This window comes from Metopolophium dirhodum, chromosome 6 (genome assembly GCF_019925205.1).
Source record: "Metopolophium dirhodum isolate CAU chromosome 6, ASM1992520v1, whole genome shotgun sequence".
In the NCBI taxonomy this organism is placed as follows: domain Eukaryota; kingdom Metazoa; phylum Arthropoda; class Insecta; order Hemiptera; family Aphididae; genus Metopolophium; species Metopolophium dirhodum.
Window position 1 is genome coordinate 13,488,326 of NC_083565.1, and position 15,686 is coordinate 13,504,011.

General features: G+C 35.7%; 1 protein-coding gene across 1 annotated transcript in view; it reads right to left on the reverse strand.

Annotated features, from left to right (window-relative positions):
- Positions 1 to 9,463: 9,463 nt before the first annotated feature.
- The window catches only part of LOC132946048 (mushroom body large-type Kenyon cell-specific protein 1), a 41,933-nt gene continuing 35,710 nt past the window's right edge, over positions 9,464 to 15,686 (reverse strand). The window contains 2 exon segments of the mRNA XM_061015870.1: positions 9,464 to 13,741; positions 13,744 to 14,426. Of these exon segments, the coding sequence (XP_060871853.1) occupies positions 11,598 to 13,741; positions 13,744 to 14,426 (2,827 nt within the window). The 3' untranslated portion in view covers positions 9,464 to 11,597.

The window sequence follows — 15,686 nt, forward strand, 5'->3', positions numbered from 1 at the left end:
TCACCGGTCCGGCCGTCAACACCACCGCCGACACCCCGACCGACTTTATGAGTGTATAGTGTATATATGGGTGTATTATATATTATACTGTCCCACATTTTCACGTCTTCTCCCCTTATTGACACACTGCGTTACTGGTACATATAAGGGTGGGCCGCCGTAGGAATATAATATTATATTATGATGCACATATGCAGGGATGTACCTATTGGTAAATAATAATATGCTTCGAGTATACGCCATACATTCCTAAAATGTATCACAAAAAAATGCTTCTCGCTGTGCTAGAAAATTAGCCAAAAACCATATACTTTTGTTGATTACCCACTCCTTATAATTCACAAACAACAAGAAATAAAAAAACAACAACAACAACAACAACAACAATAGTGCCTATACAAATATTATAACAATGTATAAATCTAATTTTGTTCCACTGTAAATATTTTCTGCAAGCGATCTATTTACACATCAGCTATAGATTTTTGCGATTTCATTGTATGTATCTCAAGTGTGTATAGTGTATCTGTGTATAGTAGTGGGATGGCGGGTCACTAGTATAATCATTATAGAATTTTAAAAGAAAATATACAATTGAAAACGGATAATAAATAATTAATATTATATACTCATTGCCCACCATTCACTGTATATAAATACTCCGGTCTCCTCATACTTATATGAAAATTAATATTTTTTTTCACGTAGGTAATACCTATACGCATTTCTTTATAATTATTGTGATGAGTTTATTGTACGTTTCATACACCCCTGTGTACACCCCGCTACTGTGTCGGTGCAGATGGTACAGGCTATAATATTACGTTCGCGTGCGAAATCAGGTCACTGTAGCAGTGAACTCGCTGATCGCCGCCACCATGCTTTTCAAATTTGAGCAGGGTACCTATCTGATAGTGGATTGGATCTAGTTGTTCCTCCGAGAGATTACCAGAACCTACTTAATAAAATGATCGAGAGGAACAAGAGTTTTGAAGCAAAACAATGACAAAACAAAATACCCAACGTCAGAATTTGTTCTTGTAACCGTTTGAAGTCAAACTATTCACGGAATTCGTCAAAACCACTAAAATATCTTAAATATGTAACTATTTTGTAGGTAGTTAAAAATGCATACCTAATGGTTTTAATTTTAACACCTTAGGATTAAAAAAAAAAAGAATTGAACATTTAGTATAAGATTCCCCATAGTTATTTTTGCTGTGATTTGAAAAAGTATAGATTAAGACCACATACATTTTTTATGAGTGATTAAGGTTTAAATTGTTATTATGACATTGGATATACTCTGCAAACGTACAACATTTTATGTTATTATGTTATATAATTTAAAAAAATATTAACTGAAGAAACTTGAAACATTCCAAATTTTACTCAAATAATCATTTTCTATATATTATGCATAATGACATTTTCAACATATTTATTCTAATTTTAATACAATTATCATTTTCAAATTTGTTATTTTTTGTTTAATGGTGTTGATTAAAAAGATCGAATACAAGATTCAAAATCAGTTTTTGTTATAGAGATTTAAAAATACTGCAGGAATGAGAAATTACATATTACGTACAATATTTCTATAACCAACAATACCTACGTGTCAACATTTATTTTGTAGTTAAAAATGTGTAACATTTTAAATGTCAATAGCTAAGTACTGAAAATATAATAGTATGTATAAGGATTCTCATATATCATAACTCGTTTTTATAGAAACCTAAAAATCTAAAAAAAAAATACAAATTCACAATTTATTTTTAGACTTTACAAGTTGAAATTTTACCGATATAGTTAAACGAAAAATAACAATTTTAGTGATTTTGATGTACCTACTCAATTTCAAAAACAAATTATTTTCGGACCCGAAACTTTTCACCGCTGCGTGTAGTATTATTTACTGCAGTATACGCACCATTAAAATGTTCAAAATATTTTGATTAAATTCAATCGATATCGACTTGAGTCAATGCAGCTAATGGCGATATATAAATATTATATGATAATAATTACCTACCGTATAACGTCATACCAAGGCATACGGCGGTTTGTTTTAGGCAAAAATTAGTTCAACCTACCGTAGTATTACAGTGACCTACTCAACACTCTGTTCACTGAAATGTTTTTGTTATTTTTTTATTTAAAAGTGAACGTTGATCGTCACTTAAATCTGCATAATAGGTATCCTGTTAATTGTTGTGTTCTATGTATTGTGTCGCGGCGGTATATGTATAATTATTTTCGATAAGAACCAGCTGGCTTACGCTTCACTTATAGGGTACAATTATTTGTGTATACGCAAAATGCGTGGTATAGGAATATACCTACGTAATTATGTGGTACGTGAGAAGTATGTACTTACAGATAACTGGACACAAGCGGCTTATAATATTTATTCGTGGAAATGGGCTCTTAAACACACGCTACTATTTTTTTTGGCTTAGTTATCGTACCTCCGCTTAATAATTATTGTTCAAGAAATAACGCATGATCTCTATTTTTAATATTTTTATAGAATAATTATTATTTGATAAGAAATATTTACTAGTTAACGTATAAAAATGATACTTGACAATTAATATACAAGTACAAAAGGTTTACCTATATCTATATAATATGTATATAATTTTACAATGCAGGTACCTACCAATTGAACATTCGTCATTTTCGCGCGGTCATCACTATTTGTTATTTATGTCTGGTACGGCGAAGATTAAAAAAATGATTTTCGATGGTTTATTATTCGGTCCGTGTGATGTATGGTTGCATAGAAATGTGCTCGTTAACCTGAAAATTGTTGACTAAGACAAAGATCAATAGTTATTGTTCAGTAAATTATAACTATTTCGATTTAATTCATAGATCGTAGTATCGTATATATACGGTAGGTAGATTACTCATTCACGCTTCATTCAAAAAATGATTTGCATAACTTTTATTTATGACCACGGCCACAGTTATGAATATTCTTATGAGAGAAAAAAAAATTGGTTTTTGTTATCTATATAACGTTATAATGTAATGTATTGAGCTTTGAACGAGGAAATAAAAATTTGACGTTTAATAATTAACATCGGCATTTACCCTATTTTTTTTCGTCCCATTTTGCATTAGTTTCATTATACAAATTCGCTGTACAGTGTTCTATATTTATTTTGAAACAAGTTTTTATGATTATTTTACAAGAATTTATATTTTCGATGAACAATAGTAATTATTAAAAATAAAAATTCGAAAAAAAATTACAGAACATATTTTAATATATTATAATATACTTGCTGATCTCGTGCACTTCATTGCCCGTTAAATGTATCAACTCTATATGACTCAAACTTTGTTCAATTCGTTATTTAATATTCGGTGTATGGTGTTCAAAATTTATCTTAACTTTTCCGTTGCCCGGAATAAAAATTCTGATTCGCAGCAGTACATTAACAGGTAGGCAATCTACCTGCGTTAGACCCGCCGTGCTGCTTGTACGTAAGTGCATGATTTAACTCTAAAGTATCAAAGTTATACCAAGTTTGTCGTTTTTACTTAATTCCACCTACGATGGATTAATATAATCAATTTATACAAAATCCTATCATAACCTAACCGTACTAAAATCCGATGAATAAAAAAAAAACAAATTTAACCATTTGTAAATTAACTTATCTTCTTCCCAGAGGTCTAATCTTAAAATATTATTATTATTAAAAACCCATGGCAACCGTTTATAAACGAAAATTTCCATCTGAAATCTCAAAATTCCCGTTTTAGCACCTCCCGGGGTTGGTCCTCTCCCTTTTAAAATTAGCCTACCTTTTAAGTTCGGCCAAACTACACACATTGTAAAAATTTCATCAAGATCGGTCCAGTAGTTTCGGAGTTTATTCCGGACAAAGACGTGACACGGGATTTTTATATATAAGATTATGTATATAATCATAATTGATAAGTGCTGGGGTCTCAACCTCCTGTGCGTCGCGGCTCCCGGGGGCGTCGCCGGCTATTATCAAGGGAGTCGCGTCTGCAGTAAATAATGTACTATAGGTAGTTTATTTAATTATTATCATTATTTGTATAGGAGCCGTTTAAATTGTTTTCGACATCGGAAGAGCCGTATGTATCCAAAAAGGTTAAAAACCCCTGGTTTAGCGTAGGTATTTCTATTACGACGCACGTGTCCTTTTTATCGTATATACCTACATGAATATTAAAGAGCCGCGGTATGTTTTTAAATGTCAAAAGGTCCTATTTATATATAATATTGAATAGAAAAAGAAAAAAAACGAAAACATTATTTGACGAAAACTAACGAATGCAAAGCGGCGAGAGTTATAAATTATAAGTATAATATAATAATATAGAACCGCGTGTTTACCGATTTGTACCACAACCCCCCCCCCAAAAAAAAAAAATTCTACGATAAATATTACGAGACCCCCACAAAATTAAATGAATACTAATTGTTGGTTATTGAAAAATAATTAGTAACCTATATATGGGTACCCATTACAAAAATGTTACGATCCCTTTTATTGATTATCATTAATGGACGAGTCAAGTGGATAATTTATGCGGCTTGTGAAAATCGTGACTATATTGTTCAAGTATCTATACTTTTGGTTTTTTTTTTTGTAACCGGTGTAAAGATCTCTTTTTAACGACCTTTTTAAAGGAAAAAAATGTAAAAAGTCAGATGACTATAAATAGCTTAAAAAGTTTTAAAATATTTTGATAATTTTTATCTAAAATATTTTTAATTTTTTTGTGTATATAATTGGAAAGTCGATGTGAAGTACCGTATTTGGTATTTCTGATAAACCAGTAGGCATCATATAGATATTATTTTAGATTAAAATGATTGGATTTGATTAAGGGGCCAAGCTACGGTCATTATTTAAGGGGCAACATTTAGGCAATTTCTAATCTTGTCATAGCCGCCCAGGATCTATGTGTTGGTTGTCAATGATTATTAGTGTGAGTGAAATTAAATGCGGGTATCCCATAGATAATAAAAGAATGGATAGGACATGAGAACTTATCAAATGAAACTTTAGTGATACTATTTTTAAGGTTATATCTTATATGAGGCAAATATTGATATGATAATTGATAAATAATAATAAATATTTTAAATATTTAACAAAGTTTAGAGTAATTTTCCGGGCACAAGTGGCACAACAATCAAAATAAAAACTGACAAATATCTAAATATAACTGACTATCATGTTATCATTATTATTTAATAAAATAGTTTTGCACATAACCTTAAAAAGCTCCATATCGTCTTTCTCTCTTTACGTTCTCTCTTCCCCAAAAAAGCACACGGTCCCATATGGAACTGGTATAGTCATGTCCTATCCATTCTTATATTATCTATGGGGTATCCTCTCTCGTACGCGCATGCCATGTCAATAACTCGATAACCATATAAATTTCACAACACGAATTTTACAAAAAAATACATTTGTTTTGACAAAATTAAAGTTAGTTAACGTTGTCTGATTTTGATTCTGAAAAAATATTTGAATTCAGCAGAAAAATGTCTATAGATCGTACGAAACATTTTCCATTTTTTATATATTCTCAAATATGAGAAGACGTAGAACATAGGTAACAATTTGATAAAACTATTGGTCGAGGGGATGGATTGTAATAAAAAACTTAAAATACCTAAGTACGATAAAATAGATTTTATTTGCTTGACTCAAAAAAACATTCGTTACACAGTGCCATAATAGATAATTATTAGAAATTCTTTAGTGGTTTTTGAGCAAATTTACATAAAGATATTTAAAATCCCAAAAACATTTTCGTTTATCACTCACAACATATTTACTATTTTTATTACCCAAGAAAATGCTTTACGTCATACTTTTCTATAAATATTTTAGACTATATCAATGCATCAAAGAAAATATTACAATTATTTTTAGTATGTATTTGCTTAAATTGCTTTCAATGGGAGGCTAAGACCTCCCTAGCCCCCCTCTCCAATTTCCCCAATATTGTATACGCTGTTTGTAAGCTGCAGTACCTACCTACATAGTTAATACATTCCCCGCATTCCCGATTTATAATAAACAGTGTGGTGGTCTAAGAGAGAGTATCTATATATAATATGATAGATTGATAACATACAACATATATATATAATATTCGCACATTATATTATAATCTTTTATCGAACGTCTGCATACATTTTTTGCCCAAGTTTTCTATTTCTGTACGGTTAAATTTTTTTGCGCACAATCAATTTGCTGTATAATATATGTATATATACGCCTATATACACGTGCGACGAAATAACATTAATGCGTTAGAGTCGTTATCACACTATAATAATATACACTGTAGCACTTGTTGATGACATCTACAATGACGTCGAATAACCAACGCGTGAATATACCTATATATATATATACGAGATACATTGAGAACAGTATAAATATATATAGGTAGAGGTACTACAGCTGGCAGCGGATATATATATATACCTACCCATATATTATAATATTGTACCCATCGTAAGAATACGTGCACCTATATTATACATATGTTATATATTATACATATCACATTTTAATACTTGAACATAATATCACGCGTGATCAACGTTCGTTGGACGGTGCGCACATCTCGTTTTGTATAGTATAGGTAGGAACCTACTTGTAGTTATTTTTTTTTTTATTGCCGATTTCGATTAACGATATCGCAATTTCCGTTCGATTAAACATTGTTTTTCTGTAGAGTTATTTATACACCTCGAGTTATACCTCCGAATCACGCCCGTAACGTTGCAAATTATATAGGTACCCACACACGCGTTATACAATTAATCGAAGCCGGGCATTAACGAGTTAAAAAGTTAATTTAATTTAAACTTTTTAACTAGTTATTTTTGGCTTTTCATTTTTCATTTTAAGAAGTAATAGTTAAGTGAATTTATTTTGTTTTTAATTTAATTATATTTCACTATTTCAGTCTATTTCGTTTTCATGTCAAAAAAAATATACAGTGAATTGTTTAAAGTTAAAAATATATAACATTCAAATCTAACTTATATGGAAATACTGTATAAAGTATAAACACTATACGCGGGTGTGGATCCAAAAGGTTCTATGTGAAATTTGAAATTTTTCAGAAAAGCCAATTTAAAAATGTGTTTAAATATTTTTCAGCTTATAATTATTTGATTTGGACGTATAAGTTATCAAATCATTTTAAATTAAATCAGAATTTGTATTATTTCAACAGTTAATTGAGAAGAAATTTGGAAACCAAAAAATAATAAAATATTTACATATAGCCTTTTGCAGGATCCAAACCCGCGTATAGTCTGTAATTTGGTTTTGGGTTGGAAAAAAATTAAGATCGCTAGCGTTGTAAAAACAAATTACCTTTTTTTAACTTAATAAAATGTTAACAAAAAGTGTGTGTTAACTTTTAACTTAACTGAGTTAACCTATAGTTAAATTGACTTTTAACATTTTGTTATTGGTACATATTACCTTAACTTAATTGAGTTCAAACAAAATCATTAACTTGCTCAGCCTTGCAATTACTAATTGCCCAATAACTAATAATAGGTATAATAATAATACTATGCGTCTATTGATTATATTCGGCGATACGATGGATTTTCCCGGACCGTAGGTATTCGCGGGTTCGTATATTATCGCGCTAAAAGGTGAAAAAAAATACATACGCGAGATTAAAATATTTCATATAGATTATATCGTAAGGATGTTTTGTAACTAATATATTGCCACAATTTGCATAATATTACACAGCTATAATAGTGGCTTAATTTAAGTAAGTACCTACCAAATACTTGCGATTATTAATATAATATATTACATGAAGTATAGCGTATTTATATAGGCGCATAACGGTATAGTAGACTTGAGAATTATTACGACGAGGAGGGGGAGGGGGTGGCAAAATTGATTGAAAGGTTAATCATATAGCAGCGTCCTCTCTTCGACACCATAAATTTAATTGAATATCTATACAATTTCAATAAACACAATTTTTACTACTACAAATATTTATAAAAATTGTAATGTGCTTGCGTAATAATCCCGTACAGCATGTATGGCATAATACCTACTATAGCCGATTCTATATTATCAGAGAACACTCATTATTTAAAAAACACTATATCAACATTTTTGATAATATTTTTTTTTTTACATTGGTATAGGTGTGCCTTATTATTTAAAGAAAACTGCAGAGTGTTCATTCACTGGCCCTGTTACCTAATTTTAATTCGTTACAAAATAACATTTTAACAGCAATATTTCATAATATTTTAACTTTTTTGAATATTTTTTATTTCGTAGACTATAAGTATTTGCATTTTGATGAGCGGTGTAGTGGAGTGGAACAGCTAGTGGTATACAAGTATAATAAATACTAGACTAAATATTACATATAGGTAATTCAAAAAATACCTACTAGATCAAATTTCAATTTATATATAATAGACACAAATAAAAATTTTTAGGACAAATGTCTGCTTCACAATAGTTTACAATGAACAATTATGGTTTTCAGTTAGTAAAAATAATTTTTTATAGCCGGACATAACTTAAAATTAAATGGTATAAAACATGTAAGTATAGGTATTTGAAAATTTGATCTCTAAATAAACTAATGGGATATAAAAGGAATGTTAAAACTTAGAACGCACTGTGAATCACACTGTTACCTATATCATACATTCTTGTGCAAGCATATAAAATATAAATTATGTATATGTTAGGTATATACTTACCAGCGTCAGCGTGATCGATTTTTCACGATAGTTTTGAATATTTCACGACTATTTTTGTTTAGTCTTTATACTCAGGAATGTATACCTATCTATTTTAAATTTTAATGGTTTAGATCAAACTAAACTGAAGTTCCGGAACTTAAATTAAGCACCCATATGCACGACAACACTTTTCCTAAGTAGTAGGTATACGTAGGCATATATTATAATATACGTAATAGATTATACAAAACATAAAATATGAAAGAAAGAATAATATAAATAATTATCATAACTCACAGTAGGTACAATATATTAGCAGAGTAATGGCGTCGTCAGCGATCTACCATCATTTTTGAGATCTGTGTAGAGGGCATGTTGAGCGCACCAATGTCGTAATTATATTGTTATTATATTATATATGTCGTAAGTACACTATTTACAGAAATTTGGTAGTATATTATATTCTACAATTTTTTTTTTTTTTGGGGGGGGGTTAGACTATTGAAGTTTCTGGATACCAAGTCCCCTGAAGCCCCTCTCTCGATGACCATATTTTATGGAGTACACAAACATCGAGAGGCGTGCCCTGAAGAATACGTCGGCGATGACTGCAACGGTGAAATAGTAGGTAGGTAGTAGGTACACGATAGCAATATGTAGGTATAGTATAATATGTACGATGATAAAAAAGAACGATTTTATTAGTACAAAAATTGACCTCAAAGAAGTTTGTATTATTATTAAAAATAATATTTTTGTACAGAGTAAAATGAACGACACAATTCGACAGTAATAATATTTATCATATACGATATTATTTCAATAAAAAATAATAACTAAAAACGTAAGGATACAAATTGAAAAAATATTTTGTTTTGATCATATTATGAAATACACAGTTTTACATTAGCACTACACATGATGTCTGAGACTTAAATAATTACAAAAAAAAAAAGAAAAAAAACACTGTACAACAATACATTTTAATATAAAGACCATAATAAATAGTTATAGCCTATATTTTAAAAATATGTTTTTTTTTCAATGAACACAAATTATTTGATTACACGTTAATATCAATATAACAATATACAACATTAAATCCATAAGTTCCATAACGTTCTGTCATATTATATTATATACCCCAACTCCCCCCCGGAAAATTACAAATGCAAATGAACACGATACTCGTTATAGAATAAACGTACGTATATATATTTTTTTTAAAAAATTTTATTTTGGAATGCTTTGCTGTCTTTGGGCTTTAAAAAAAAAAATGTCACGAAAAACAGGAGATAAAAATTTGAGTTCAGCAATTATATATGTATATATACATACCTATATAATATATCGCTTTGTATGGAATGTAAATCGATTTTATCATTCCCCTTAGACACAGGTTTGATTGCTGCCGAATGAGTACATAATATAATCAAAGCACAACCTTCCTCTCTCTATATATTATATATAAAAAAAAACAACTACCTAATGTCGTAATGATATGATTAGAGTTAAAAAAAAAAATATATATATTAAAAATCGAGAAAAAAATTACAGACTTTCACGTGATAATAATATTATTATAAATCGAACACTAAAATAATATATATACATTTTTTTTTTTAATATTTGCTCTTTAAGTTTATATAATCATCGTTTTCCTCGACACGTTTAAAAGGAACAATAATACAAAATAATAGTCTTAAAAATTATTCAATTTTTTTTATATATATATACATACAAATATAGAAATGATTAAAAAAAAAAACAATATCCTTACGTATATAAAACGAAAAAACTTAATAAATTAAATGTTTGTTCGTATGGAACACGCGATTAAAAAATAATATAGTCAATTATAAACATCCATTTAATGCGAAGGGCTCGACCAATGAAATATCTCAGTACACATATTATTATTACCTATAATATATTATGTTATATCAATATTTTTATGGCACAAACATTTTCATGCGGTTTTCTTATACAATATGTATAATGTGTATAGTATTATATAATAAGATATATACATCCCTCTGGCCCGTGTATCGATTACCATTATAATTTTAGATTAAATATCATATCATTATGATATAATATACATAGGCATACGCAAGACCGTGATATTAATCAATACAATACAATATTACGTATTACATACGATAGTGTATACCCTACTGTAATAATAATAATATATAATAATAAAATAAATTATTACATTTTTTACACTGTACAAAATATGGGACGTTTACAACCAAAAATATTCGTAGACTTAAAACATGGTAGTGCAATAAAATTTCATATAAAAAAAACGCAAGATTTTTTGTTTTTAAATTACAAAAGAAAAACACAACGTAAACGAATATAAACAATTTTTTTTTATCACAAAGACGCCGCGAAATAACAATATTCATGGTGGTTTTCATTACCGTCAGCAGTTTGGTAATGCGCGTTAAACATAAATGTATTATTATTTCAATTTTTAACAAAAACTACGTAAAAATTGCACTAACCGATTACATATTTTTTTTATCATTTCCGTTTTCCATCCTCAATCGAAATCGTTACCGAAACAAAACAAACGAAAACTCACACCACATACTCTATTATAATATAGTAATAATAATATACTTTTCTTAGTCGGCAGCCATAAAGTTCTCTACACCGCCATAATATTATATATCATTATAATAAAATTATGTATTTACACACACGAATCGTCGCATAAGACGTTTATACGAAACACTTATTCGATTTGTTCCCAATTTTTTTATAATTTTTTTTAAACACTAATCATAAATATAATATTATGTATACCAACGGTTTTACCTCAGACGACCGCGTCGTTGTCATCGTCGTCGTTTTCCGTTTCAGTCGCATGTTCGGGCGAAGCGGTGGACGCCCGATCAGCGTTTGTTTCGTGTTCGGAATCGTCGTGCAGCTGATGACGATGTTCCTGTCCGTCCGGTGACTCGGTCCGCGGCTTCTCATCATCGCTGTCCGCGGCCGAGTCCTGGCACGACGGTGGCGTGGCCGCTAGGTCTTCCATGTGGCGGTCGCCGTCGTTGTCGGCACCGGCTACTCGTGGCGAACCGTCCCGACTGCAGTCATCGTCACCACCGCTGCCTTCTCCACTACCTCCCTTCGTGGCGCTCTTGGCCGCCGCTTGGACGGCCGCCATCGCAGCCGCCGATTTGAGCCCTGTCTCCAAGCTGGACCTGATGATGCCGTCCAGGAAACTGCCATTATCCGTTCCGTCGTACAGGTTTTCGGCCACCTCGCGAGCGTTCTTGCCAAGGCTGGCGATGGACGCGGCAGCAGCGGCCGCGGCCTGGTGGTGGTGTAGCCGTGACTCGGCCTGGATCCGTTGCATCATCGACATTGGGCCGAACGCCACCGGATTTCGCTGGAAATCCATGGGCACGTGGAACGGACTGGGGGCCCAGAACGGGAACGACGGCTGATACGGGCCCACAGGACCAGCGGCGTCGAACATCTTGAGCCCGTTGGGCGTCTGTAGCGGCGACAGTTGTTGTTGCGCTGGGAACTGGACGTGCGCGGGCAGTTTGATAGCCGGCGGCGTGGCCGACGACGAGGACGACGAGGTGGTAGTCGTCTTGTCGGCTGGCCGGACGACCGACGACGAAGACGACAGGTCGGACGACGACTTTTTTCGGTCCGGGTTATGTTCGGCGGCAACCGACGTGGACGCGGAGGACGAGGCCGGAGGGTTCTTGGGCTCACGTTTCCTGGGTCGCATCAGATGTCTCTCCTTGACCTTGTACTCGAGCGTAGAATGCGGTACGCCATAATAAGAACCAGCCCGGTGCACGCTCATCTCACCCCGTTGTACCGCCCGCACAGCTTCTACCAGGCTGTCCCGGTCGTAGTTTCGGTACTTGCCCCGCTTGGGCCTGGTGCCCTTGCCACCGGCCGCCGCCGCAGCCGCAGCCGCAGCAGCCGCTGCTGCTGCCGACGCTGAGTTGGACGATGACGACGACGAGCCGCCGGTGTGGAACCCAGCGACGGTGGACGATGGCGTTACGACCGACGATGTTTTGTTGGTGGGCGTCGGTACCCGTTTCCGGCAGTCGTCCTGCTGCAAATTGTTGTTGTTGTGGTTCCTGATGACGGGGTTGCCAGTACCGAACGAGGTGGGTATGCCATGCTGCTGCTGCTGAAGATGGTGATGGTGTTGTTGTTGTTGTTGTTGGTGATGGTGGTGTTGCTGCTGGTACTGTTGGTAGGCCCGGGCAAACGACTCGACGGCTGGTATGGGTGGTGGGATCGGCTGATCGGACGTCGACTGGAACCTTTGTGTGATGCTCTTGGCGATCGCGTCTCTCAGGTTGACCGGATGTTTGCTGCCAGCACCACCACCGGATGACGACGGTGGTGACGACGTGTCACTCCGTACACTGTTGGCCCGCCCCGGGGACCGGATGTCCCTGGCGTACGTCACCAACTCGTAATCGCTACCCTTACCACCGGGGACCGGCTTGTACGATGGTATTCTAAGGATGACGTTGGACGGGTTCGAGTCGTCGTCGTTGCTGCGGCCTGTGTCCATCGGTTCGGATGAACTGCAGCCGTTCGACGACCACCGTCTCGGGTCTGCCAACTTGTTGCTGAACTGATGCTGCAAGTGCTGCATCTGCTGTTGTTGCTCTTCGTCCAGTATTTTGCGCATCAAGTCCTTGACGGTGTAATCTTTTAGGAATAATTCATGCTGGTGGTGGGCCGCAGACATTTGCTGCTGCTGCTGCTGCGGTGGCGGTGGTGGTGGTGGCGGTGGTGGACTGTCATGTGGCGGCAACAAGCGTGGCGATCCTAGTCCAGCTGAAGGTGACCCTGCTGCCACTGACGAAGATAACAACTGCGATAGATAGGTTCCCATGTGTTGTGGGTCCAACGCTGCAGCCGCGGCCGCAGCAGCTGCGGCTGCCGGCCATAGGTCCGCTGACATGGGCAGTGAAACCTGGGGGCGGTGGAGGTGGATGGTGGCGACGGTGATCGGCCGTCAGTCATAGATACGTCGCGGCCACGGTAATGCGGGTCTGGTCTGTTTTGCAGCAGTTTGTTGTTGGCGTAGTGTTGCAGGAACAGTCGGAGCGTCTCGGCGTTGGGCATGGCCACGGCCGCCTGTTGCTGTTGTTCCGCCGTGATCCGCAACAAGTCTTCGACGGTCATGTACGGCGACGCTGTCCTGGGCTGCTGGCTGCGGTGTTGCGGTGGTTGTTGATGGTGCGCGTGGTGGCGGTCCTTGCTGTCCGCTGCTGCCGCCGCCGCTGCCGCTGCCGCTTTGCTTGTGCACTCGTCTTCGCCCACGGACACCGTGTCTCTGTCCTCGTCGTCGTCATCCTCGATCAGCAACGGCAGCAGCTCGGTGGCCTGTCCATTGGACGGGTCGTCTCCGCCCGTCGACGGATCCCTGATGACGCCCAATCCTACGCCGCCGCCGCCGCCGCCGTTACTGTCCCGTTCGTGCGCCAACTTGTACACCTTGTTCCGCAACGTCGACCTGGGTATGCCGTATATGACGGCCGCACGTCTCGTGCCCAACTTGCCACTCTGGATGTCCCGAAGCGCCTTTTGCAACTCGTCCTCCGTGTAAGTCTTCCGGCCGGCCATGTGACTGGGCTGTTTCACCGTCTTTGATCTGTAAAATGGAAGCGTAAAGTTTTAGTAAAAGAGGTTAGGTACACTCAAGCAAACGAGATTATTAATTCAACATACGTGTAGTGTTATGGGTGTAAGCCAGCTTAGTTATGAAGTGTATAATAGTGGACTTTGTCGAGTTTATAGAAATAAGTCTGTAGTCAAGTCTTGATTATTGTCCTATTCTACATGCGGTTTCAAAGGTATGTCTAAGACTGTCTATGACTCGCACGCACCACGAACGGTACGCGTGTGCACCACGAACGGTACGCGTGTGCACCACGAACGGTACGCGCGTGTACCACGGATGGTACGCATAACAATATCCTACACGTAAGCCCGCGTTAACTATCCGAGCATCCTGCAGCTATGCACCTATAGTGTTTGACTAATCGTCGAATGTCGCTTTTATAACCGATTTAAATACCGTGCACAATTGCGGCGTATAAACGCAAAGGTTTAATGACGAGAGAATACAAGCACGCGTGTAAGTTAAATAGAAATTTATATTCCACTATGGAATTAGTATATAGTCCCGTGTCCATACAACCAGTAATTAGACGTTGATTACTATAAACGCTAATTTCGTGTTCATATTGCCTATATATAGGGTACCTACATAATAATATGCATATATGACGTGTGTACTGTGTTCTCCTTTAACCTCCACAGTACTATATTATCTCGTCATTAATAGACGAGACGATCACACTGCGTTTTTGTGTGCATATTAAATAATGAAAAATACGAAAAATAACCGACCGCATTCTAAATAAATTCGCATGCGATGTAACAGTATCTATATATGGATAAGCCAAAATTAGTTTTCTTGGTTTATCGAATAGTGTGTTCGCACAATCATAATAATATTATATTATAATGCCGACAGAGGTAGTAATATTTGCTATGTTCTGATTTAAGGGTATAAAGACGTACACTGTACGCATAGACAAACCTACTGTAAATGTATTTTTTGAAAATGCATCTCATCAACAAACTCCGGACATCTGTAAGCCACACGCTCCATTATGTGTACCGTGTACATAATATATATTCGCGCACTCGTAAAACCAAAACAAGTACCTATTATTATTACGGGCACAATTCATTTTTAAGGCGAACGCATGTAACGTGTATTATACCACCTACATAAAGCCACTGCAACGTTGACAACAACAACGGCAATAACTGCAATACGTATAATAGCCACGCGATAATTGCCAGCTGGAATGCATTTTTTGTTTTCGCAACTATATGTAAG